The 25,776-nt window shown below is 40.3% G+C and overlaps 1 protein-coding gene across 1 annotated transcript in view; it reads right to left on the bottom strand.

Annotated features, from left to right (window-relative positions):
• Nucleotides 1–15,226, bottom strand: part of LOC126263364 (dynein axonemal heavy chain 10) — a 1,742,213-nt gene extending 1,726,987 nt beyond the window's left edge. The window contains exons 1-3 of the mRNA XM_049960456.1: nucleotides 14,989–15,226; nucleotides 12,299–12,403; nucleotides 575–865 (exon numbers count right to left, since the gene is read on the bottom strand). Of these exons, the coding sequence (XP_049816413.1) occupies nucleotides 575–865; nucleotides 12,299–12,403; nucleotides 14,989–15,226 (634 nt within the window). The remainder of the gene's footprint in view (nucleotides 1–574; nucleotides 866–12,298; nucleotides 12,404–14,988) is intronic.
• Nucleotides 15,227–25,776: the final 10,550 nt, after the last annotated feature.

Genomic DNA, 25,776 nt, shown 5'->3' on the forward strand with positions numbered 1-25,776 from the left:
TTCGAATACCTTTGATGTGCAGGACTTATTGTGAATATGCTTTACTTTCCTCACTTATTAAATAATAATCATTCACTTGTAAATGTTTTCACATCTTTAGACATACAGTTATGAGAATGAGATAAACTCAGAAAGAGATATAAATACTAGCAGGGATTCAATGACACACAAACTAAAATGGGCCCAGCACTCAGAGTAGATATCGTAGATTGAGTCTTCAAAAAAATTTCAGGTCAACAATATTTAAGCAAGCAGTGACTTCTTACGATTTGTTGAAACAAGAATGACTTGAGCATGCTAACACAAACACAAATTAGAAAATCATGTTTTGTTTGTAGCTGTCAGAGATTTAAAAAGTGTTTCAGCATAAGAAAGGGATACAGAAGGAAGATAAAAAATAAAGTGTAATGTGGACAGGCTGTTAGAGGAAAGAGAAAATCACTTCAAACACTTAATCATGAATGTTAATTCCAATCCTTTTCCACACTTCAGTTTTGATGCTGATTTACTACATCCTATCTTAAATGCATGCATTTCTTATAAATTAATTTTCTTTTAAGCATGTATTACATACGTGTAGATGGACTTGCACGGCGTTTGTGAGTGCGAGAAAGTTTTGATGTTGTACTGGTAGCCGATGATTTCACCCTAGATTCGGTTGCTCTGGCTGTCATTTCGGATGGCTGAATATGAAGTTCCTCTGTTTGAGGTACACCTTCTGTAGGTTGAGTGCCATTTTCAGGTTCCTCACTTGTACCCTGAGCTTGATCTTGCAAATCAGTACCACCTGGAATGGCTTCCACTGTTTCTGCACCTTCCTCTCCTTTATCTGTTGTCTTTTGTTCCTCCTCATCTTGGACCTGGTCTGCCTGCAACATAAAGATGCTCATTGTTACTGATGTAGTACTTATTCTTCCGGAAGATAAATGGTCCCAACTGTCTCGTAAAATGTAATGACTCACATGAACCTATTAGCCTATAACAGTATACACAAAAATAACTGCAATCAATAATCACACTAGATGAAAAGTGAGACATGGTTTGTAAGTGGTATATGCTTGCACTTGAGAAAATGGATGCTCAGAATATTGTGTTTGACAATATACATAAGCTGCCAATAAGCATAAGGCACCCTCTTTGATAAGTTCTACACTGCTCCATTAGACAGTCCTGCACAAAGCGAGATATGCAAGTTTTGGCCCCTCATAAAGATAAGTTACTTAAATTGTAAAAAGTTAGTTTAGTACATATTGTCTATGCCTTAATTGTCTTATTCTTACTAAGTTATTATTTTACCATGAGTGAAAAATGTCTGACTTTACAGAGAATTGTTAGTTCTGGGGTATGGTGTGATAGATGCTGTAGTTTTTTCCCCTGGGCTGATTGTTGTGCCATGGGAAATGGGAAAGTAAATGACACTCTTGAGTGGTTTTTTTAGGACAGGAAGATAGTGGAACACGAGCGGTAAATTGGTGCCTTTCAGACTGCATTAGAAGAGGGTAGGAAAGATATGCAAGGTTCAGGAAGGAAAAAGGTATAGTGAGGTGGGAAGTGGCAACAGGTAATAGAAAGGACAGGTATAGGACTTCATCTAACAGCTTTGAAGTGAATGTGAAAAATAAGTTTGACTTCTTGCTTCAGTCAGAAATGGATGAGGCTCAGGGATATGAAGGTGTAGCTAGAACACAACAAACTTCCAGCGATTAACTGAAAAGTAAGTGTGGCACATCCAGAGATTGCAGTACCGCATCAAAGTCAGCAATGCAAATAGATACCACAGACATTAGTAAGGTCTCATTGCAATCCACGGGAACATACAAGAAATGCTCTGAAACACCATGCCTTCCTTTCAGCACTGCCAAGTTCGAGAACTCAGCGACAGCAGTCAACATCTTTGTCTAGGACCAACAAATAGTTATAAGTTTGTGATGAAATGTGCACTAGCAAAGGTTGCATTTTGTACTGGAAGAGAAAAATTTTTAATTAGTGCACCTAGTGATGCTTTGCTAGTCCATGACAGTTGTAAATTATTCAGTGCTCTTGTGGCAAACAAGTGTGTCAAAGTTAAATGGCAAACAAGTGTGTCAAAGTTAAATAAATCTTTTATTCATTAATGTAATAAAGTTAACTAATATTTCATGTGTTCTAGTTTGATGAGCTTCCTTTCACAGACATCAAAGAACCACAGTTGTGGCAGGACAAAGGTAGTTTCATCTGGTCACAACAATAACAGGGCATGATATGGAAGCAGGAATTCAGAATGGTGTGAAATAGGGTTGTGGCCTTCTGGAAGTTTCCGGAGACTAGAGGAAGCAATGTGGTGTTGGTATACAAGACTCACATGTCCCCTTCATCATTGGACTTAGTTGGAGGTGCTTTGCCAATTTTCTCCTCGGAATAGTGGGCTACAACGATCTGCCCAACTTCTTCTCTGAAGATATAATGCTGTTTAGAGGAATTTTCTCTACTCTTAAAATGATTGCGTGTACACAGGATATCTTTAAATCAACCCTACTATATTTCACTTCCACAAACAGAACACCACATAACAGTTTCACATCAGTGAATCATATTTCATAAATCCAATGATTCCTGGTCCATCAGAAACTATTGATTACTTTTACAATAAATACAGTTCCAAAAATATCTCAAGGTTCTCACAAGTCCACCATCTGCAACTCTAGAGAGTCAGTAAGTAAGTAAAAGTAAGTGTCTTTTCTTTCCTTTAACACAATTCAACTGTTCACAATAATGAATGATGTAGCACCATCATGGAGTGAGGCGCACTTGCTCCTAGTGCAGGTCATGTAACTTCTGTGGCAAGCGAGGCAACCACTTGCCCACGCCGATCAACCATTCACCTAGTGGCATTCTCAGACACACGTCCACCCTGGACACACAGAAAACTGGCGCAAGGTAGACACTCTCCCGTTTCTCACACTCGTACATAAAACATCGGGTGTTCGAGACGGTGGAAAGCAGAGGGTCCCTAGATTTTGCGTCGAAATTCTTGAGGCACTACATATCCCTCCCCTTAGCTCGAACACTTGATATTTTATACATATTAAATATGTACATTGACATCATATTTAATAACAATCCACCTCTGTGAGATATTCAGTTACTCCATAATTATAGATATATATGTATTTTTCATAAATTCTTGAACTTCACAAAATAAGCTTCCTCTTTCAGTTCCACTCATAAAGTCCAGGTGTCATGGACCCTTAAACATTTTATCCTTTACCCTTAATCCTTTATACTACTCCTTCCTTTGTTTGGACAGACTAGTACTATCCTATACAGCTTTCTATGGTCTGGAGGAACTCTGGAGAAAATTTATGAGTCTGTTCTTTCCAACAATCATAAATGTTAATAATGCTAAAGGCATTAAGAATTCAAACTTACCAGAATAATTCCTACCAAATATGTGATTTCTATCACTATACCGCCATTTTTCCCTTAGAAACAGTACTTACTATGGGTTGAATCCATGGGTATTCTTTCTCCTGCTGTTCTGGTAGGCTGGTAGGTATGCCCCTTTCTTCTTCCTATATTCTATGGTACAGGTCAATCCCCTTCTTGGTGCCCCTGCCCGCACAGTATAGGTCAACCTCTCTTTGGTCTGCCTATCTGCCCTCTTTTCCATTCACTAAAAGCTGGGTGTGCTCTCCCCCCCCCCCCCCCCCTTCTTTCTCCTTTGTGAGTAGGCCCCATGGTTCATCGCCCTAGTATACATCTTCATGTATAGTATCACTACATACTATCCGGTAAAATTACAAAATCTACTTCAATCTCCAATATTGCTCATTAATACTTCCTTTCGTATCCTAGTCCTCCTTTACTTTTCAACCTCTCTACCGTACCTCTATATCCCATTCGTTACTTATAATATGTACTTAAGTTATCAAAAGGGTATATCATCTTTACTTAGGTTATCAAAGAGTTCCACTAATCAACAAGTTGTCAAGTCATTCTTATTTATATACATATATATTTTTAGAATTAGTCAATGTAGAATCATCACCTATAATACCATGTGCTCATGCTTTCCCATGTGCACGTACTTCCCCCTACAATACCTGATAGTTCTTACAAGCTCTCAAACTATACTTTTCTTGTTTGTGTCTTTGTGTTTCCTTGTGTGTATGTCAATGAGTGTTCGTGCAGCCTGATTCTTCAGCCTACTTACATGAAATAAGTTGAAGGTTATAGGAAACCACAGAGAATAAGAAGGACTTCAGTGATAGAAGTGTATGCACATGGAAAGAGGGAAAGATAGACCGATACTCAAGATGAGAAGTAAGAAAGGAAAAAATAGAAATAGCTGCTCAGATCAAAGACGTGAAAGAAGATAGCCTCAAAGGCAGGAAACCCCCCTTCCCCAGGATCCCTACTTTGCCGGTACTTGACTGAGAAGCCGGAGAAGGTATGATGTTAAAAGTCTCCTGCAGAACGGACATTCTCACCTTCACTTTTGGAACCCCCGAAGAAAGATCTTAGCAACTCCTATGGAACAGAAAATAGTGAAGAATCAGTTACACTTGTCTGCGAAGGTCATTTGAAAGGTGTGGTATGTGTGTAGTGTTAGTCATGTATGCACCTACACTACCCACCCTTTACAAAAGTGATACAAATCCTTCCATTTACTTTACATCTCACAAAAGGTATAAAATTATTCTAAAAAAAAGGTAAATAATACACTACAATAACATAATTGTTTAGTCATTCAGTTTATACTATTTTGCATAAACACCTAAAGTACTCCATTCAGTTTATCACGTCTAGCTATTACTTTGCTTGAATAGTACCATTTTCTATTTGTTTCATTCCATGTTTAGAGATCACTGTTCATCAGTGATTCTCTTAAATAGGTCTCAATCTTGTAGTCATATCCAGTTACTTAAATACTAACAAGATAGGATAGTTTAAGAGGTTACGAATACTATACAGAATAGTTGAAGAATTGAAGGGAATTTGGAATAGGAAAACTAATGTGGAAGTAACACCAAAAACAACTCAGGAACCGACGGCCGTCACTCCGCCCATTAACACTGGTGACGGATGTGATACCACCTGGATCCCATGGATCTGGTATTCAACCTCACTTGATTGCTTACAGACCAATACTTCTCACTAAAATCTGTGTTAAAGTCTCCCCACACAAAACAATTACCACTTTACTAGGTAACATGGCATTAAGTAAAGTAGAATTATATGCTGCATCAGCGAGAAGGTGTAGAATCGGCACCAGTGTATAGCACAGGTGCTGGCAGCATAAAATGTTGGTTGCGGCGTCGGCGTCAGGAAGCGGACCTGGTGAGTGGCAGCCATTGCAGTCAGCAATGGTGGGGGGTTACTGCGTTGACGGCTGGTTACTGCATCACCATGGGTAGCTGGTTACTGCATCGACATCAGCTGCTTACGGTGTTAGCGTAGGCACGATGTGTGTGGGTGAGAAACACTTCCTCCCCACACTAAAAACTCCTTAGTCAAAAAGTTGAGATCTTCTCTCCATTTTCTTGACATTATTACTTTTTCTTGTTTTATATTGTGTTGAATTCTTAACTTTCTTCCTTTGGTTTATTAGACTCTAAGCAATTACTTGAAACAGTTTCTCAGTCTTGTTACCACTGGCTGCTATGGCAACTCTCAATATCTTCTTGTCTCAATTTATTTTTAAAAAAATTCCTCCTTTATGAGTTCTGATCGCTTCAGTTGCCACGTTCTGGCAGTTCGTCAGATGTGTGGCACAAAATAATATCTTCTTATTTTCCGTAATCTAATGATCACATATACAAACTTATAACATTTATGAGAGAGTTGGTTTAATAACCATTCCTCTTCTCACAAAATCGTAAACGTGTCTTGACTGCGAGTCCAACAAGTCATGTCACAGTCGCCATGTACTGGCAGTTCCTGGCAACTAGAGGAAGCAATGTGGTGCTGGTGTGCAAGATTCACACATCCCCTTTATCACTGGACTTAGTTGGAGTTGCTTTGCTCATCTTCTTCTCGGGATAGTCAGCTATGATGATCTGCCCAACTTCTTCTCTGAAGATATTATGCTGTTTAGAGGAATTTTCTCTACTCTTAAAATGATTGTGTATACACAGGATACCTTTAAATCAACCCTTCTATATTTCACTTCCACAAACAGAACACCACATAACAGTTTCACATCAGTGAATCATATTTCGTAATTCCAATGATTCCTGATCCATCAGAAACTATTGTTTATTTTTACAATAAATACAGTTCCAAAAATATCTCAAGGTTCTCACAAGTCCACCATCCACAACTCTAGAGAGTCCGTAAGTAAGTAAAAGTAAGTGTCTTTTCTTTCCTTTAACACAATTCAACTGTTCACAATAATGACTGATGTAGCACCATCATGGAGTAAGGCACGCTTGCTCCTAGTGCAGGTCATGTAACTTCTGTGACAAGCGAGGCAACCACTTGCCCGCACCGATCAATCGTTCACCTTGTGGCATTCTCCTGACACATGTCCACCCTACACACAAAGAAAACTGGCACAAGGTAGACACTCTCCCGTTTCTCACGCTCATATGTAAAACATCAGGTGTTCGAGACAATGGAAAGTGGAGGGTCTCTAGAATTTGTGTCGAAATTCTTGAGGCACTACAGCCTATCCCAGATGTTACTGAAACTGTACATTGAGCAAGCAGTAAAAGAAATTAAAGAACAATTTCGAGAAGGAATTAAAGTTCAAGGAGAAGAAATCAAAATTCTGAGGTTTGCCAGTAATACTGTAATTATGACAGATACAGCAAAGACTTGGAAGAGCATTTGAACGGAATGTATACACTAACTCCTTCTCCTGCTGCATCCAATGCTGCATCCATTGGCTCCATGATGGTTCCGGCTGAGTGTGCCTGACAGTGCTAATTTTTTTGACCGCAGGCCAAACTGGGTTCCTCCCATTATGGAGCTGACACCTATGCAATTTCTGCACTCTTGATGGGTGGATGTTGCATCACTTTGACCAGCTTTAGCCAGCACGGTGGGTTCTGTTCTGGAGGGGTTACTGCCTGCCCCACCCCCAGTGCTGCCTATTCCTGTTACTGTGTTGCAGACAGTCTGATTCATACCACAGCAGAGGTCGCTGCCGGCAGAGCACTGTTTGGGGTTCCTGCCTCTGCCCCCACCCCTCGATGGCCATCACTAGTGCAGCCCCTGCTGACCTCGACACCACACCCCTGATGCCACCTGTGTTGCTAGGCCCTGTGCGGCAATAATCTCTGACGCCCCCGCTGACGTCTCTGGTGCCAACTGTTGACCTCAACAAGGACATCACTATGGAGGCACTATCCTATCCTGCCCTATGGCCTCTCAAGAGAGCGGGGATGGCACGCCAACCCACCCCCTCATCACTTCTGCCCTTAATCACCAGTGCCTACCCGTCACATGCTGCATCAGTCACCATCACTGGGCAATGACATGGATGTCAGCTCTGTCATTGGTGTTTTTGTGACTCATAATCTTTGTGCCTAGTGAAATCATTACTTTTTTTCCCACACTACCAGTGCTTTTCAGTGCCAGAGGATTCTTTTCTGTACCATGCATTTTTTCTATACCACGTATTTTTCTGTGCCTAGTGTTTTTATGTACATATGTGGTTTTACCATTCAGTACCAGAGGATTCTTTTCTGTACCATGCATTTTTTCTACACCATGTATTTTTCTGTGCCTAGTATTTTTATGTACGTATGTGGTTTTCCCACCCCCTAGAAGGAGGTGATGTATCTTCACTCTTGACGATTTCAGAGACCGCACAGCTATATGGTTCACAGGCCCACTTATAGAGGCCACCTGGGTCTGCCCCCTGGTGCACTCTAGTGAGCTGCCAAAGCAAAAGTATTATTTAAGCAATCACAAATGAGTGCTCAGTGTATTCTGTAACCTTTATTACTGTTATTCAGTCAATATGTTCAGTGCTACGGACAACCTGTACTTCACTGCATCTTACATGTTTCTCTATAAAGTACCATGATCCATAAATTGTGTTTGTTCTTGCTATAGCACAAATGCATCAAATAAAGTCTCGCAATCAAGTCAAATGCATCAATTGAAGAAGCAGTCATTACATCGACATCTACTGAGGGCATTGTCAGCAAGGAAACCACAGCGTAGACCAGCTAGGTGGCTGATTTAAGCCCAAGCAGCCATAAGATCATCATGTTCTGATTTAACCGATGTTATCCTGGATGCACAGGTATATTTACAGACTCTGCCAGATAATAAAGCAGACTGTTCTTGCAGTTGTGCAAGTCGAATATCTCTGTATGTACAATTTCCAGAGTGAGGTTATACTTCAGCATCTATGGACTGGTGTACATATTCAGCCAAGTGAAATAAATATTGCAGAGATTTCCATCACTATCAGTATCACCAAACCTGTGTTACAACCACTGGGCTGTATTAAGTTTAACCTGCATCCACATTAAATTAGTTTGAACTTAGGCAAGTGTTATAAGTAACTGTTGCCTTACAAATTTCAATGTCCACTAGCAATTAGCAATGTAATTAGGCTTAGCCACACAACTATTGTCACAAGATATGGGTGTAAAACAATAATGGAAATTACTGGACAGAACAATATATAAAATATTGGAAAAGCTATCACTCACCTGCACTAGACTGTATTGTGGTGCATGGACACACTTGACAAAAAACAGTGTTCACTATCTTTCAAACTCTGGCTCTTTTTTCTAGCGGAAAATACACACATGCACACATACAATCACACGGAAACCCACTCACACAAACTATTGCGGTAACACCATTGTTTAGCTAGGCAAGTTCCCTTCCCTTATTCTACATATGATGCAAAACGCACAAAGTTTGGAGTACAGAATGACACACTTCCTTAGGAATCAGGTTAAAACTTAGGAATAATATGTAGTATGATCAGCAAGGCCAATGTGTTAAGGTAGTGTTTATCTGGTAGGAGTGACTGTACTCCTTACAGACTCTCAGAACAGATGTTACAATATCACCAACATTACTACCCTCATACAAAAAATAACATTATGACTATAGTTGCAAGCTTGAAACAGACAAGGATCCTAGTTAGGAGAAATCTAAACATAACAATCAAAAAATATGAAACAAACAGAATATGCTTTTCAAAAGTACGTAGACAAGATATAATTTTTTAGCTGACAATTATTTATTAGCTATAATATGTACTTCACAAACAGTTTCATATACAGTATAACCCCATTTTAATGTTACCAGAGTTAATGTTTTCCCACCACTTATGACATTTTTTATCACTCCCGTCAAATTTCCTAGGTCCACAAAGTTAATTCGCATCCAATTTTGCATCAACATATTTATAATTTTCCTGTGGTTTATGCTTTATGAAAAAATGTTTGTGAAGAAAAAACCTATGTAAAATTATGCTGGCATGGTGTTGGCTGTTAAATAGTGTTGACAAACATTAAGTGATTAAGTGTCTTGAGAGCAGGGTGCCCTGCTAAGTGGACCTGAACCAGTGCACATGTAAAAGTTGGCATAATTCATGCTCTAAGGGACCGATGACCGTAGCAGTCTGGTCCCTTTGCTCCCCCCCCAAACCAACCAACCATGCTCTATCTCCTGCCACTGTTTGGATAAGGATATCATGACCAATCGCAACTATTTCCAAACTGTGTCTACTGTGCATGCACAGTTTCATAATTGTTGTGATCACTGTGACACCTTTATTGAACCATATTTAGTGTGTTTCATCATTTGTCCACTTGCAGCACTAGTTGACATCCTCATTCACTTTGTGTTGCTCAAATGTTTTTTATTTAAACAGTGCCAATTATGAATTTTTTCATACTGAGCAAAACGTGTTTCGATAATTTATTCTCATTGTCAAGCGTAGTAATTATGTATGTATTTTTTGTGATGTTACACAAACAACCAATGTGAGTGATAGTTTGTGGGTACGTGGTTTCCTACATAACTGAGGAGGCACAGTACTGGATAGCCTCAAAAAGATGACTACAGTGTAAGGGATGCAGAACACCACATACACAAAATACTTAATTGTAATAGTAGCACTTCACAACGAGAAAAAATTCTCAAAATACCTCATGCTAAGCACGAAAAAATATGTAGCTGGTGCAGTGTTTCATTGTTTAAACAATTCCAGAAACATTGATTATGATGCATGAAATTGAGACTAATATTTCTACTTCCCAGACAGTTATCATTTCCAGTTACATCAGCGAATTTTATTAGATAATACATCTTTACTAGATAATAAACAAGTATATTGAAGCCTATTGTGAACATATATCATACATTAAGTATGAAAATGCAAGGGGATAGCCTATACATCACTTTTACAGCTTGAAATGTTATTTCCCACATTTTACATGTTCCTACTTTTTACATCATTCTTTTTAAGTCCCTTGAAAAGTGTACAAGCGGGGTTTCACTGTACACTCATGTTCAGAAAAAACAGAGCACCTTGAATGACTAGAGATAGGACGTTCATTTTCACAGGACATGTACCTTAGTATGTTCTGCAGAAGTGATTAGCATTTGAACCATGTCAGCCCACAGTTTCAAGGCCAACATTAATATTGATGAGCAATACCACCTATCAGTAAAATGTGCCTGCAGCTCTTGTTGACAGTATAAACTGAAAGTAATGGATCAGTGTGACTTGAGCAGACATGCAGGATGCCTCACACACATACGTGCGAACTGTTCCATCAAATCAGTGAGTTTGAAAGAGGGTGCATTATTGGCATGAGAAAATGTGATGCATCCATATGGGAAATTGCTGCTCATATTGGACAAAGTGTTCCAGCAGAGCAGCAGGTGTGTGCCAAATGGTTCATGGAAGGTCGTAGAACATCATGAGATGGGTCAGGTTGCATCACCCAGACCACCACCTGCAAAGATTAACACCTCATCTGAATGGCATTGCAGATCAGATCTGCATCCTCCTTGGCTCTGGTGGCAACAGTGGAACAGTGGAACACATCATACACTATCAGGAGTTACGGTCTGTCGCCGTTTATTACGGAATGCGGAATGGGTTACGTGCATGTCATCCACCTTTGGAAAATGTGCAGAAACATGCTAGACAGAAATGGCGCGTGAAACATCATCACTGGGGACAGGAATGGCATTAGATGGTGTTTCTGAATGAATCTAGGTTTTGTCTGTTTGAAAATGATGGCTGCCATTTTGGTTTGCCACAGACATGGGGAAAAGCATCATAGTGACTGCATTCTCACAAGAGATACAGCATCAGCTCAATGCCTTATGGCATGGGATGCCACTGGGTACAACCAAAAATCAGAGTTGGTGAGTGTCCAGGGCACTGTGGCCAGTGTGACCTACATGAATGACATCCTGTGACCTGTAACCACACCCTTTCTCCACAACACCCCAGATGCCATTTTTCAGCAACACACTGCACAACCACATGCTGCTGCACAAATACATGCATTCTTTGTGTTGCAGGATGTCAGCCTTTTGCCCTGGCTTGGCAGATCAGCAGACTTGTTGCCAATCGAAAATGTGTGGAATATAGTGAAACAACAGGTACATTGCTGTGACCCAATGACAACCACCACAGATGAACTTTGGGACCAAGTGAGTGCAGCACGGATGGCTAAACCACAGGACATCTTTCACGTCTTATTCACACTGATGCCATCATGCATGGAACAAGGGCCAATGGTGGACCCTGTGCCTATTAGGCAAAAGGTCACATGCCGAACTGAGGTGACTGAAATGCTAATCATTTCTTCAGACCATACTAATCTGCATGTCCTGTCTCTAGTCATTCTAGATGTTCTGTTTTTTCTCAACATGAGTGTATGAACACAAAGTCTTTTTTTATCTGATCTTTAATTGGCTATGATATTAGGTGTACACAAAATTGGAGTACGATATTTATAGAAGAACTTTAAAAAAATGCTAGTTCTTGTAGATTCAGGCTGTCAGCTACATTCTGTTAGATTCTGTAGGAAAAACTGCATGTATTTGTGTGTGTGTGTGTGTGTGTGTGTGTGTGTGCGCGCGCGCACGCGCGTGAGTAAGTGTAATCTCCATTGGTTTATTTTGTGTACTACAGACAACTGTGTTCCTTTTCTTGTGTTTTATTCCAAACCTAAAACAAAGGGTGGATCTCATACATACGTTTCTTTTTAAAAATGTACCTGTTGTTCTCCCTGTTGTTCCTCCTTTGCTTCTCCTTCTCCTTCTTCTTCTGCCTGTTTGACTTCTATTTCTTTCCCCTTCTTGCCTTTCCCACCTTTACCTCCTTTCTTTCCTTTTAATGTTGTTTCTTCAGGTTTGGTCACATCAGGTTGTTCAACCTGAACTTCTGGAATGGGAGGCTCTGGTGGACTGGGAGGTTTTTTTACTGGAAATTAAAAGTTATTTTAAAAAAGTGTCTTTTATATTTGTTTCTAACTTCTCTTTTTTACCAAAAACTATGAGATTTGAAACAGTATTTATATCTTAATACTATATTTCAAGGAACATCTGTACAGAATAAGACAAGAGTTTGGTGAGGAATCCATCCATTTAGATTTGAAAATATCAGACATATCACTCTCATCTTTCATTTCTATTCTAAAACTGCTGAACATGGACCTTTTACATAATGTATAACTATCTCTGCAGTGGTCAAGAAAATATTATTCCTGGGCAAGTCACATTTTAGTCCAATTTTTATTAACTGAGCACAACAGTTTTGGAATAACTGTGTATTAACCTCAAATCTCATGAATGTGTATATACAGGGTGTTACAGAAAGGTACGGCCAAACTTTCAGGAAAAATTCCTCACACACAAATAAAGAAAAGATTTTATGTGGACATGTGTCTGGAAACGCTTAATTTCCATGTTAGAGCTCATTTTAGTTTCGTCAGTATGTCCTGTACTTTCTCGATTCACCGCCAGTTGGCCCAATTGAAGGAAGGTAATGTTGACTTCGGTGCTTGTGTTGACATGCGACTCATTGCTCTACAGTACTAGCATCAAGCACATCAGTACGTAGCATCAATAGGTTAGTGTTCATCACAAACGTGGTTTAGCAGTCAGTGCAATGTTTGCAAATGCGGAGTTGGCAGATGCCCATTTGATGTATGGATTAGCACGGGGCAATAGCCGTGGCGCGGTATGTTTGTATCGAGACAGATTTCCAGAACGAAGGTGTCCCGACAGGAAGACATTCGAAGCAATTGATCGGCGTCTTAGGGAGCACGGAACATTCCAGCCTATGACTCGCAACTGGGGAAGACCTAGAACGACGAGGACACCTGCAATGGATGAGGCAATTCTTCATGCAGTTGACAATAACCTTAATGTCAGCGTCAGAGAAGTTGCTGCTGTACAAGGTAACGTTGACCACGTCACTGTATGGAGAGTGCTACGGGAGAACCAGTTGTTTCCATACCATGTACAGCGTGTGCAGGCACTATCAGGAGCTGATTGGCCTCCATGGGTGCACTTCTGCGAATGGTTCATCCAACAATGTGTCAATCTTCATTTCAGTGCAAATGTTCTCTTTACAGATGAGGCTTCATTCCAACATGATCAAATTGTAAATTTTCACAGTCAACATGTGTGGGCTGACGAGAATCCGCACACAATTGTGCAATCACGTCATCAACACAGATTTTCTGTGAACGTTTGGGCAGGCATTGTTGGTGATGTTTTGATTGGGCCCCATGTTCTTCCACCTACACTCAATGGAGCACGTTATCATGATTTCATACGGGATACTCTACCTGTGCTGCTAGAACATGTGCCTTTACAAGTATGACACAACATGTGGTTCATGCAAAATGGAGCTCCTGCACATTTCAGTTGAAGTGTTTGTACGCTTCTCAACAACAGAATCAGTGACCGATGGATTGGTAGAGGCGGACCAATTCCATGGCCAAGCTCTCCTGACGCCAACCCTCTTGACTTTCATTTATGGGGGCATTTGAAAGCTCTTGTTTACGCAACCCCAGTACCAAATGTATAGACTCATCGTGCTCGTATTGTGGATGGCTGTGATACAATACGCCATTCTCCAAGGCTGCATCAGCGCATCACGGATTCCATGCGACAGAGGGTGGATGCATGTATCCTCGCTAACAGAGGACATTTTGAACATTTCCTGTAACAAAGTGTTTGAAGTCACGCTGGTACATTCTGTTGCTGTGTGTTTCCATTCCATGATTAATAAGATTTGAAGAGAAGTAATAAAATGAGCTCTAACATGGAAAGTAAGCGTTTCCGGACACATGTACACACAACATATTTTCTTTCTTTGTGTGTGAGGAATGTGTGTAGAATAAACATTTTTTTCACCTCATTTGCAGTGCCCTGAAAGATTATTACATGGAACAGAATTGAGTACGCTAATAATCCTGCCTGTAGGTCAACACAGTGAGAGAGATTTCTGAATACGAAGAAGGCAGCTAACTGTGTTTTCTCATTAACTTCACCACACAATGAATCTGTCTCAGTTAATCGCACATCTGGGCACCCAGGAACTTTGCATGGAGCCTCATCCAGTGTATGCCGATTGATCTCTACCTCTGGTACCTCTTATCGGTGATGAAGCCTTTACTTTAATCTCGACTTCAATACAGTGATCCCTGCCTGTATTTGCTTGGAAAAACTCAAGAAATGCACCACCTACAAATAGAAATGATTTTCTCTTCATCCATCTCCTTTTCATTTTACAAAAAAACAAAATTCACAAAACTCAAACTTCACTTATCAGATTTGGTTATTGTTGTCAAAAAACCAACAAATACTGCAGTTTATATTAATAAAGCCAATTAACTATTAACTATAGATATCAAAGAGTCTACTTCTTTGGAGGAAAACATACATTTTTTCCTTGAAAACAAACTATTATTTAGAAATGTAGCTACGAAAAATCTATTCATAAAGAGAAGTCTTATTTGTTGTTTACAGAAGGACACATTTAATAGTATCTCTTACCAACTTCTGGAACTAACACTTCTTCTTCAATGATTTTGTCATAGTAAGTCTTATAAATAAGCAACAATCTTTGTTCCAAAATATTTGGGTCAAGAACATCATCATCCAGGAAGGCTCTAAATTTCTCTAAAATGCTTACTCCACTTCGCTTGAGCAGGTCATTAAAAAGACTGTCATCCGACTCGCCAAAAAAGATACGAACTTTTTCTTTTATCCATTCTATTCTGTGATCAGTCATTTTCCTCGTGTCCAAGTCTACCTAAAAACATAAAAACCCATAATGAAATGATTGTTTACAATGTAAGTACATTTCAATCATAAGCATTATCTTGCCAAAGAATGACTTTGCAGTTTAAACACATAAAGTCACAATTAGTAATCAACGGTAACAGAAAATTTATTCATTAGTACAGCACATAACATAACACACAATACTGAGAGGATACCTCTTTGTGGTAACTGTGACAGTACCAGAAAATTTCTGTGCTGGAAGGATAACAAGAATTTGGTAAGATGAAGAAATTAACAGTTTTTCCCAGAGGCTTCTTTATTAAACAAATAGCTGTTGCCCTGGGCAATGGCGGTCAAAAGTCAAGATTATGTACAGTGCACAAGTAATTGAGAGTGTTGCAACTTAAGAACCTTTTTACAATATAACAGAATTTATGAATATAAAATCAATTGACATTAATTTTTATGGATTTCATTATGTGATGTCAGTGAATGTATTTATCTTATGTTATGGTGTATGTTATCACCTGTGGGCACTATTTGCAATGCTCATTTAGCTTTAAGGTACTATTCAAGGAAAATGTTATATGATATCCATGTAAATTGCCTATTCCACCTCAGGTGGTCAATGGTGAATAAAGAATCTTAATCTCTAGGAAAATTTGAGTAGTCAATAAACAACTATTAAATCCTTCTACCACAATTACAATGAAGAAGAAATTAATTAGTCCACAAAACAGAAGACCATTGACTACGACTTCTGTGGGCTCCAATTGTTTCATCAGGTTTCCTCAGTCCCACAACAATTTTACAGCAGCCATAATGGACTGCATCCGTGGCTCGTCAGCCTACAAAAGCAGTGGCTACAGCTGTGCACTCAGTTTGACAGTGCAGTCCAAATATGACATCGATCCAGCTTCCTGTTAGCATCTCGATGTAACAGACTACACAAGAAGAAACCTTGGTGAGCTGTATAGAATCCAAGTTGACTAGTTTCAAACTACTTTTGGTGGTGGTGTGGGGTAAACTGTAAGAGATCTGACAACCAAAATTTGTAGGCATACTACAGCATCATGACTGGCATTGTTTCAGTATTATGCTAAGTTTCTTTATAAACATACTGTTGTAGTTACTATACACCTGTGGTGCCGAGAAGTATGCAGGAACATGTACCCGAGTGGTTTAAAACTTTCAGTACACTATTCAGTCTACTGAAAAATCAAATACAGAATTAAAAAAGGAGCTAAGTGTTTGATAAGACAATACAAATGCTAGCATAAAAGCTAAAGGGGACAAACTGGCAGTTATGGTAGAGGGTACCTCTAACTCAAGATTAGAGTCAAACAGGAAAATATCTCAATTACAAATGACACTTCCCACCTTAACAGAGGAGTTAAATTCTGAGGCAATTAAACAGAGTGATTTAGTCCATAATGGGCTGAATGAGAAATTTAAAGATGTAGATACGAACTTACAAACAATTAAAAGACATACCTGAACAGGAATTTAAAGTAGGACATGAACAAATCTCAGATGCCCAATTAAGGTTAAAATATTGGTATAAAGCAAAGATTCTGACATAGCTGCTATTTCAGTCTCTACTTTAGCTAATTTGGAGGAACATTTAGCCAATATAATTGATCGTAAAGAACAAGAAAAGACCAAATCATTCATCAGCATGCCTCATTCTAATGGAGAAACGGACAGAATGGAGGGTGAATTACAGAAACTTGAGTTGAGTTAGCAAAAACAGAAGGACCTGGAGTTGTATTTAGAGTCAGTTTGATAATTGTAAGTTACACAAGCAGTGAGGTGAAAAAGCTGACTAAAAACATAAAATGTGTGAAAACTGATGAATATTTTGTAAAGATAAAAGAATTTTATGCACACAAGATAACTTAGAAGAGGAGGATAAAAAGTAATGGTTATTTAAGGGAGATACATTATTTTGGAAGTAAGTATGAAAAGTCACATAATAGTCAGTTATGTATACCTAAAATAGTAGTCAAAGCCCTCTTTCTTCAATCGTATGTATCACATGTCCTGGTTCTACTGAGTGGATAATAAAGGACAATGAAAGGTGTGTGTGTGTGTGTGTGTGTGTGTGTGTGTGTGTGGTGTGCATGCACGCGTGAAGTGCATGTGCTTGCATCTGAGTGTGTATGTGTGATGTGGGAAGCTCAGTCGCTGCTGGCAGTGCCTCCTCTACATCTCAGACAAAATCCCGCCTCCCTCTCTAGCAAGCAAATAAGAGTGGACTTTGGCCTTCTTTCCAGACTTGTCCACTATTTCCCTAAGGAGCTGCATCACATGCCTAACCCTGGAGCTGTCAACCATAAGCAATCCCACCCTCTGTGCTTCTCTGGACCTTTAAGGAAGATCGCCCATAGTCCCAACAGGTGAGGCATCCCATGCTGGCTCAGATGTACTTTCACCAGTGGGCAATGTCATATACCTGTTTTGAAGGTGTAAGGGGGGGGGGGCAGTCATGCAGCTAGTACCCACTTTCAGCTCCCACCCAGAGATTCACAATTCGGCCACTGTTTACCAACCACTGTTAGGTATATGTCAACTGGCAGGGAAATATGAATTGGAAGGTGCTGTGGTAGCAGGGATCCCAAGCAGCGCTCTATGCTCCTGGGGTTCCGAACCATTCATCTTTGATGCTCCAACACCACTGCATCCCAGGACAGCAGCTCGAAGCCTGTTTCATTCACATACTGTCAGAATTTCATGGTGAATTTGCGAGCAATTTGAATGTTTCGCCCATAAGAATCACGCTGTCCCGCATACTTCAAATCTAAGCATGTTGTCAGGTGCCAAGCAATTTCACTCCCATATGCACCTGTCACGTGTATCACTGAGGAACTGTGTCTGCAGATAACCCAGAACATGTACGGAAGACAATGTGCCACTCTTGTTGACAATTGTCTTAGTGTGTGACAACTTGTGCAACTTACTTTTTGAAGCCCTCTCATAGTTTCTGTCAAATTACTGTATGCCCCTCACTGTGAAGAAAGTAAGGAAAAGTGACTCGTTAAAAAAACTGGAATATGGATTTGATCCTGAAGACATAATTCAGTTTAAGCAATGGATTCAAATTAGCAGGACACACATGGAACCACACAATTAATCAAGAACCATTAACAAAACTTTTAGCTCTTTCTAGCCAAATGACAGTGCAAAGCGTCACAGTAAATCTTGCAACTGACTGAAGGTGGTCTGAAACTAGTTGAGTTGATATGTTGCGGAATTTCACAAAAGAACTCCTCATCACTGTTCAAGATGCAATTCAATGATTTCATTAGGAAAACAGCACAGCAACAATGCAACCATTTGTGATTTCATACAAAGATAAAAAAGGAGGAAAAAGTATCGCCTACTACATAATCAGTGATTGCCTGCAACATGATACAATTGCAACATACATCATTTTTGTTGAACTGATCAAGTTACTGAAACATATCATTACAGAACTGATACATATTCACAATTTTAGTGATGGTTCTGTTGTGTGACACCAAAATTCTAAGAACATTCTCAATCTTTGCTATAATCAAAAGGGTTTTAACATTAGAGCAGAATTGATTTTTTAACAAGTCATTTTTTAACAAATCATCATAGGATGGATGTAGAGATACAGTTTGGCAGCGTCAGCGAGCCTTCACCATCCAGTAGAAAGTTCTTTATTCGAATAAAGCAAAGAAAATATACACAGCACAGAATTTATTTTTCTCATAAATGAAATCATATAGAAAGCAAATGTGGATTAGAAAAGATTGTTTTCTAAATGGATGTACAGTTTTGGGTACAAGGGATCACTGTCACTTTGTATCACTTGATGAAACAAGACTTGTGATTAATGGAGTGATCAAATGCTAAAGTATGCCAGTTCTGTGATCCTGCTGGTTGGGTTGACAGATCAGTCGGTATAATTAGGTACATGTCCAGAGAGGTCGCTAGGCATGGCACAAGGTGATACATCCGCCAGTGTTTGGTCACATCAGCAAACAGGGGTAGATTAAGGACTGCCACACAGTGTCTTGGTCTCACTTGTCTCAGCTCTCTGGTGTGCACTACCTGTTCTCTGCTGGACTTATTTACAATCCTGCAATACTTGCCTATTTTCTGGACACTGATTTGGACTTTGTTATTCTCAGTCATCAATATTTGGCTTGAACATGGTTATGCAGTCCCCATCTCATTCTCTATTTGGCTTGTCGTGAGCATACCAACCGAGTGTGTGTGCACTGAGAGAGTGTTTCATATTTGAATGCTTCGCAGCCTGGCAAAGCACTAATGTTTGAATTAGACCAGTAAATATACAGAGTACTATAACTGCCAACAGGTACCTGCCTCTATAAATCTTTGTTTCTATTTAGTTCAAGAAGGGTGAGGATCTATTACTTTCTATGATTAACTTGTACTTAACTGGAGTTCAATAAAACAAGTGTCGTTGAAGAAGCAGACTTGCAACACTTTGCCAACAACATTGAATAAAATGGTCAAGAAACACACCACCATATTGCTAAAACTAAATTCTAACCTGGCCAGTATGTTGCTTGAGAATATTCATTTACAAATATAACCTAAATTTTTGCACTTTAAGTGATATGACACAGGTGATATAAACAACTGTAAAATCAGAGGTGTCAATTTTAAGATACGTAGTGTCAAATATAGACAAAATGTGGTAGGGCAGCCTCGGGTAATTTTCAGACAGGTAAATCTGGGTTAATTAATATACAGCCTCACCACTCCCACAGGAACCTAAATTTTTGTCAGGCCATTTTTGTTTTCTTTTAGAGACAGTTTCCTTATGGAATCAAATTACTTGTCATACTGACAGCAGCATTCATTTAGAAAATAAAATTTCTAGACATCTGCGTGGCAGGGAAGGGACATTTGGAAAAACTTGGGATTAATTTTCAGGCATGTACTGTGAGTGGTCTTAGAAGATAAATTTTATTTATTTCAGTTCTCCTCCATTATTTGTTTTATGTACTCCAGTCTGGGGTCTTCCTCTGAAATTTCTGACTTCTATTGCTTCCTCAATTGTTATTTGCAATAGACCATCAAGCCAGAGTATATGGCCTATCAGCTGAGCGCTTCTTATGTTTAGGTGTTTTGTGAAGTAGCTTTTCTCTCGTGCTCTAATGGAAACTTCCTCATTCATGATCTTTTCTCTCTAGCTGATTTTCATCATTCTTCTGTAGCACTATGTTTCGAATGCAGCGAGTCTCCTCTCCTCCCCAACTTCTATTGTCCAAGATTTGCTAAGGTATGTCCACATCGCTCCACATTGCTCCACAAGTAGATCTTCATTATTTGTTTTCTTATGTTAAGGCCGATATTCTTTGCAATGAATATGTTTGTCTTCTTATTAAAAGCATTTGTATACCGGGGAATTCTGCACACATCTCCCTGTAGCTTCTTCCATCACTCATGACTTTACTTGCCAGGTAACTGGACTCATTCACTCCCTCAACTGCTTCAGTTTTCAACTTTATCACTGTCTTGCCTTCTTTGTTTCTACTCAAGACTAGAACTTTTGTTCTGTATGTATTTATTGTCATATGGAATTCCTCCTCCATTATATCCATTGTATTCAGGACTTTCTGCAGGTCTCCTTCACTTTCTGCAATTAGTGCTATCTAATTGGCAAATCTCAGCATATCTACCTTATCTCCATGAATTGTTACTCTTGTGTTTACTTCTTCTCTCACCCTGTCAATTGCCTTCTATATTAACAGATTAAATAAGGGGCTAGGTAGCAGTCTTGCCATACCCCCTTCTAAATGCTAGCTGATTCTTCTATTTTGCCACAGTGAAGTACTCCAATTTCACATATTTAGGTGTTATATATGTCTTCTCTCTCTAAATCTGAGTTGTGATTGGCGAAGAATACTGAATAATACATCCCAGTGGGCTTTGTCAAATGCTTTCTCAAGATCTACAAATGCTGTGAATGTACTCTTGCTCTTCTTCAACAGTTTCTCTGTCACTTTCAGTATTACTTCTCTTGTTCCACACCTTTTCTAAAACTTTACTGGTCTTCAGATGATTGTTCCTCTATTCCTCTTTCCATTCTTCTGAGAATAAATTTTGGTGGTTATTTTCGATGCATGGCACACCAAGCTCAATGTTTGGTGTTGTTCACAGGTTGTGTCTGGTTTGTTAGATAATGGTACTGTTATCCATTTAACAAAGTCTTCTGGTAACTCTCCAAACCTGTAAATATCTCACACTAAATCCTAAAGTGCCATATTCACTTTACTATCCTACTTTTCAACTTGTTCTCCTTTTATGCCATCAGCTCCTGCAGCCTTCCTCTCTCTAAAGTCTTGTAGGGCTTTCTCTCACTCTTGTTTCAAAATAGGAACCCCTACATCATCCAGCTCTAATCTTTCCTTTTCAGTAGTCAGACTGATGTTGTCTCTAGGAATTCCTTCCATCGTTCCACTATACTTTCTCATTTGCTGCAACAATGCCATGACTTAAAAATTATGATTTTTAATATAGGTATGAAACGAGGGTTGCATTGCCTTCAGGTATTTAGTTTTAACTACTTTGAAGGTCACCAAACTCCAATGAGAAGTGTGTAGCTGTGTGACTTTGAAAATTAGTTGAAACTAGAGAAGCCAAGGCAACCCTCACTTTGTATCTACACAAAAAATCATTATTTTTGAGTTATGACATGGTTGCAGCAAATGTGTGATATGTTAACATTCCATCTTTGTCCTTAATGCTCTTGTTTCAAAGTACTTCCCTACATCTCAGCATGCCATGTCAATTTGTCCTGCCTTCTTTCTATTATTTATGTGTTCACAAATTTCTTTTAAATGTTGTTCTTTATCTTGACTTGCCCTCATATTAATCCTGTTCCTTAAGCTCTTGTATTTTTGCATTCTTTCTTATCCTTCAAGTTTTTACACTGTCTTCTTTCTTTTATCATATTCGTGGGTTCTGACCAATCCATTCTTTCCTATTCTCCTGTTTCTTTTTTCCCAATATCACTTCTGCTGAGTTTAAAATGCATTTCTCTATTTTACTCCATTTCTGTTCTACCCCCATGTGTACATCAAGAGAGAGAAATCGTACGCAGGAGACTAGCTATTAAGAGCGATTACAGAAATGAATGAAAATCTGAATGTAGGCATCAGAATGGTCGTTAGGAAACAAGGACTATAAAAGAACACGTTATTTTCTCATTTCAAAGGACAAGAAGGTGGCAGAGTTGAAAGGAAGCCACGTATTACAAAAGACAAAGAAATAAATTAGAAAACTCACTTAAATGTATGGCAGTAATCGACCACCAGAACTGAGTGTTGACGCAATGAACTCATAAAATCTTTGATTACTCATACTAGTGCCGCCAACAGCGATGGGCATACAGTCTTTATTCGGTACTTGAGTTGTGAAGGTACATTGTGTACAGTATTCTCAACAAATATAGATATTATATACAAAGTGGTGTTCAGGTTCTTAAATGACAATTATATGACCTGTTTCCCATAGAGGTGACCCCGGACTTCTTCAATATGACCACACACATGTTTCTGCTACTCTCGCTTCGCATTATTCATGTGCCACTTATATACCATAGTACTAATGAAACACCACGTGGTGTGTGATCCGGAAGTGGCCATGAGTTTGCCTACAGTCTCTTTCACGGACAAGTTGCCAGGAGTGCAGATATAAATGGTTCCGAGTGCATTTTCATGTCAGTGTGTTCCCATGCAGGCACAACAGAACCTAACTAACAGTACTTCTCACGAGCCGTGGCACACACAGAATGCACCATGTCTACATGTGCAGCTGTTCCCAGACTTCATAATGCAGTTGAAACAAGAACTGCCTTCGCTGCAGTGTGCCCCACAGCATTTGAAGAAAACACATTTCCCACCAGCCCGACACACGGGCATGTACTTCCACCTGACTTGCATATTGTTACGTTCCTGTGTCAACAACCTGCAACCGCATTTGCAGCCACCATGACGCATGCGCCTACCGCGCTTTCTCCTGCACCTTATGTGTCATGTGGACAGATGTTTACTTCCCCTGCATTACAGACAGATCATATCCCAGTTTCTGCGTACTGACCACCCCTCCACCACCATCTTCCAACAACACTACAGCAGCCACCTGTCGGGCAATTACCAAAGCTGCCACAACTTCAAAAGGACAACCCTAGAACATAGTTCACTCTGGTGGATAATATCTTGGACATCCATGGTACGTTGGAAGATGACGCACACTTCATCTGTCTGATGAGCCATCTACACGACCAATGGATCTGGTAAGCAATCTATTGCCCATGCCACAGAGCCAGCACAAATATGCAACTGCAGAACCCTGCATCATCAAGTGCTTAACATGGCCCCATGCAGAAGCCATCCACTCTATTATTAACAAAGAGTCTTTATGGGACCGTACGCCGCCTCCACTTTGGCGCCACTTAAGAGCTCCGGTCGGCATGGACAACTCCCCGACCTCGTACTCTGGTCGTTATGGTTCATAAAATTGCCGTCATATTTTCGGCTACATCTGTTGGCTCACAAAAACACTGTCCAGGAAGAAAAGCTGCACCTGGTGGACCAGGCATATAGCATCATTAAACACTACCAGCTCATACCCACTGGTTTTTTGGGTGCGCCAGAAGTTGGTAGCACTGCGTCGTCCTGACTCTTGTGTTTCTCCAGCTGGCCGGGAGAGATCAGGTGCACAGCATGCACCAGCAGTCAATGGTGCCACCTGGCAGCCTGACCACTGTACCTGCTGCCGCTTCTCTCCCAGCTCAGTGGGGCAGCTCACCCTCACGCCGCAGCAGACCGCTTCACCCCACACTGCCAGCTCACTGGTCCAGGTGCTGCGCAAAGCATACTCACTTGGTACCATGTTACATTTGAGTATGACACGCATTCTTGTCATGTTCCCTGCAACCACCCAACTGCGATGCACGAGTCTGAATAGCCACCATGGCTCGTACCGACACTTCAGGGTGCTGATCACATCCCCGGCTGACCACTCCTGCTGCCCATCATGTCAGCAGATTATACATCTACAACAGGATGCTCTATTTCATCATAGACACGGATGCCGATGCTAGCGTCATTTCCGAGTTGAGTGCTCTGCCTGCACTCTTGCCATCTTTTATGACACTCCAGGCAGGCAACAGCTGCACAATTCAAGTCCATGGTTCGGCTGAGCTTCAACTTCATCTCTCATCTGCCTTACACTGCACTTGGACAGCCTGCGTTTGCCGATGTCGACTGCCCCATTATCGGCACTGATTTCCTACACAACTTTGCATTCTCAGCGGAGCTCAGAGCAGGAGTCCTCCTGCACCATGCTCCTGGTAACCAGATACCAGTGATCTTCACTATGCCCCACAGCCTCCCACCACACACTGTGACACCCTGTCTGCTGCTCCAACCGAATGTGATCGCCTCACTGCAGAACTCACTGCCACCCTGGCCCGCCTAACAACTCAGTGTCACGGGACCAATGACCTCTGCACCAAGAACACACACCCACAACAGCTGAGTGCTGCCGCACTGCAGGGACACGATGACGTCGATACCACTGTGGCACAAATGCTGCAAACACCCTCGCTGCAACGCCTACTCCCATAGGTCAGTGACATTGCAGCCACTAGTGTTGCAAGTGTTCCTACATCTGCCACCACTGTTGTTAATCAGGGAATCCGACTGGTGGTAGGCATGATTACTAATGGTATTTGTCTCTGATCGAACACCATGAAAGGCCCACCAGTATACCATAGGCTCGATGCCTGAACACCTAAAAATTGGAGCATGCAAAAATCGTGATACAAGAACGGCTAGATTCCGGTATTATCCAACCATTCAACAGTAATTGGTCCTCACCAATCCACTTAGTTCCTAAGAAGGATGGTTCATTTCGTTTGTGTGGTGACTACTGGCAACTGAACACCCAGAAAATCTTACATAAGTATCCAATACCACACATACAGGATTTTGCCCAACAGCTCCATGGTGCTCAAATTTTCAGTGTGGTAGACTCCCGGAAAACATACCACCAGATCCCAATGCATAAGGATGACATCCTCAAGACCACTATAATTATCCCAATCAGACTCGGTCCCTACATACTGTATGGCCTAAAAAACACTGCACAGACATGGCAACATTTTATTGATTTCATAGTAAGCTTGCTCCTGTAAAGTTACACATACCAAGACAATATTCTTATTTCATCAACTACCTCCGACGAGCACAAACATCATCTGTTGAAAGTACTTAATATACTTGCCAAGCATGAGGATATGATCAACTATGATAAACCGCATCCGCAAGCGGCTAGTGTGGCATTCCCAGGCTATACTGTCTCTATGGCAGGAATCCACCCCACATCACAATGAGTCACCTTTATCCGTGACCTTCTCCTCCCTGAGACTTAGCATGATCTACACCATTTCATAGGCATGATAAACTTTTTTGATGACACATCATGCGCACTGCATCCCTGCAAGCACTGTTGTTTGACAAACTTGCAGGAAAGAACACTTCTGTCTTT

This window comes from Schistocerca nitens, chromosome 6 (assembly GCF_023898315.1).
Source record: "Schistocerca nitens isolate TAMUIC-IGC-003100 chromosome 6, iqSchNite1.1, whole genome shotgun sequence".
Taxonomy (NCBI): domain Eukaryota; kingdom Metazoa; phylum Arthropoda; class Insecta; order Orthoptera; family Acrididae; genus Schistocerca; species Schistocerca nitens.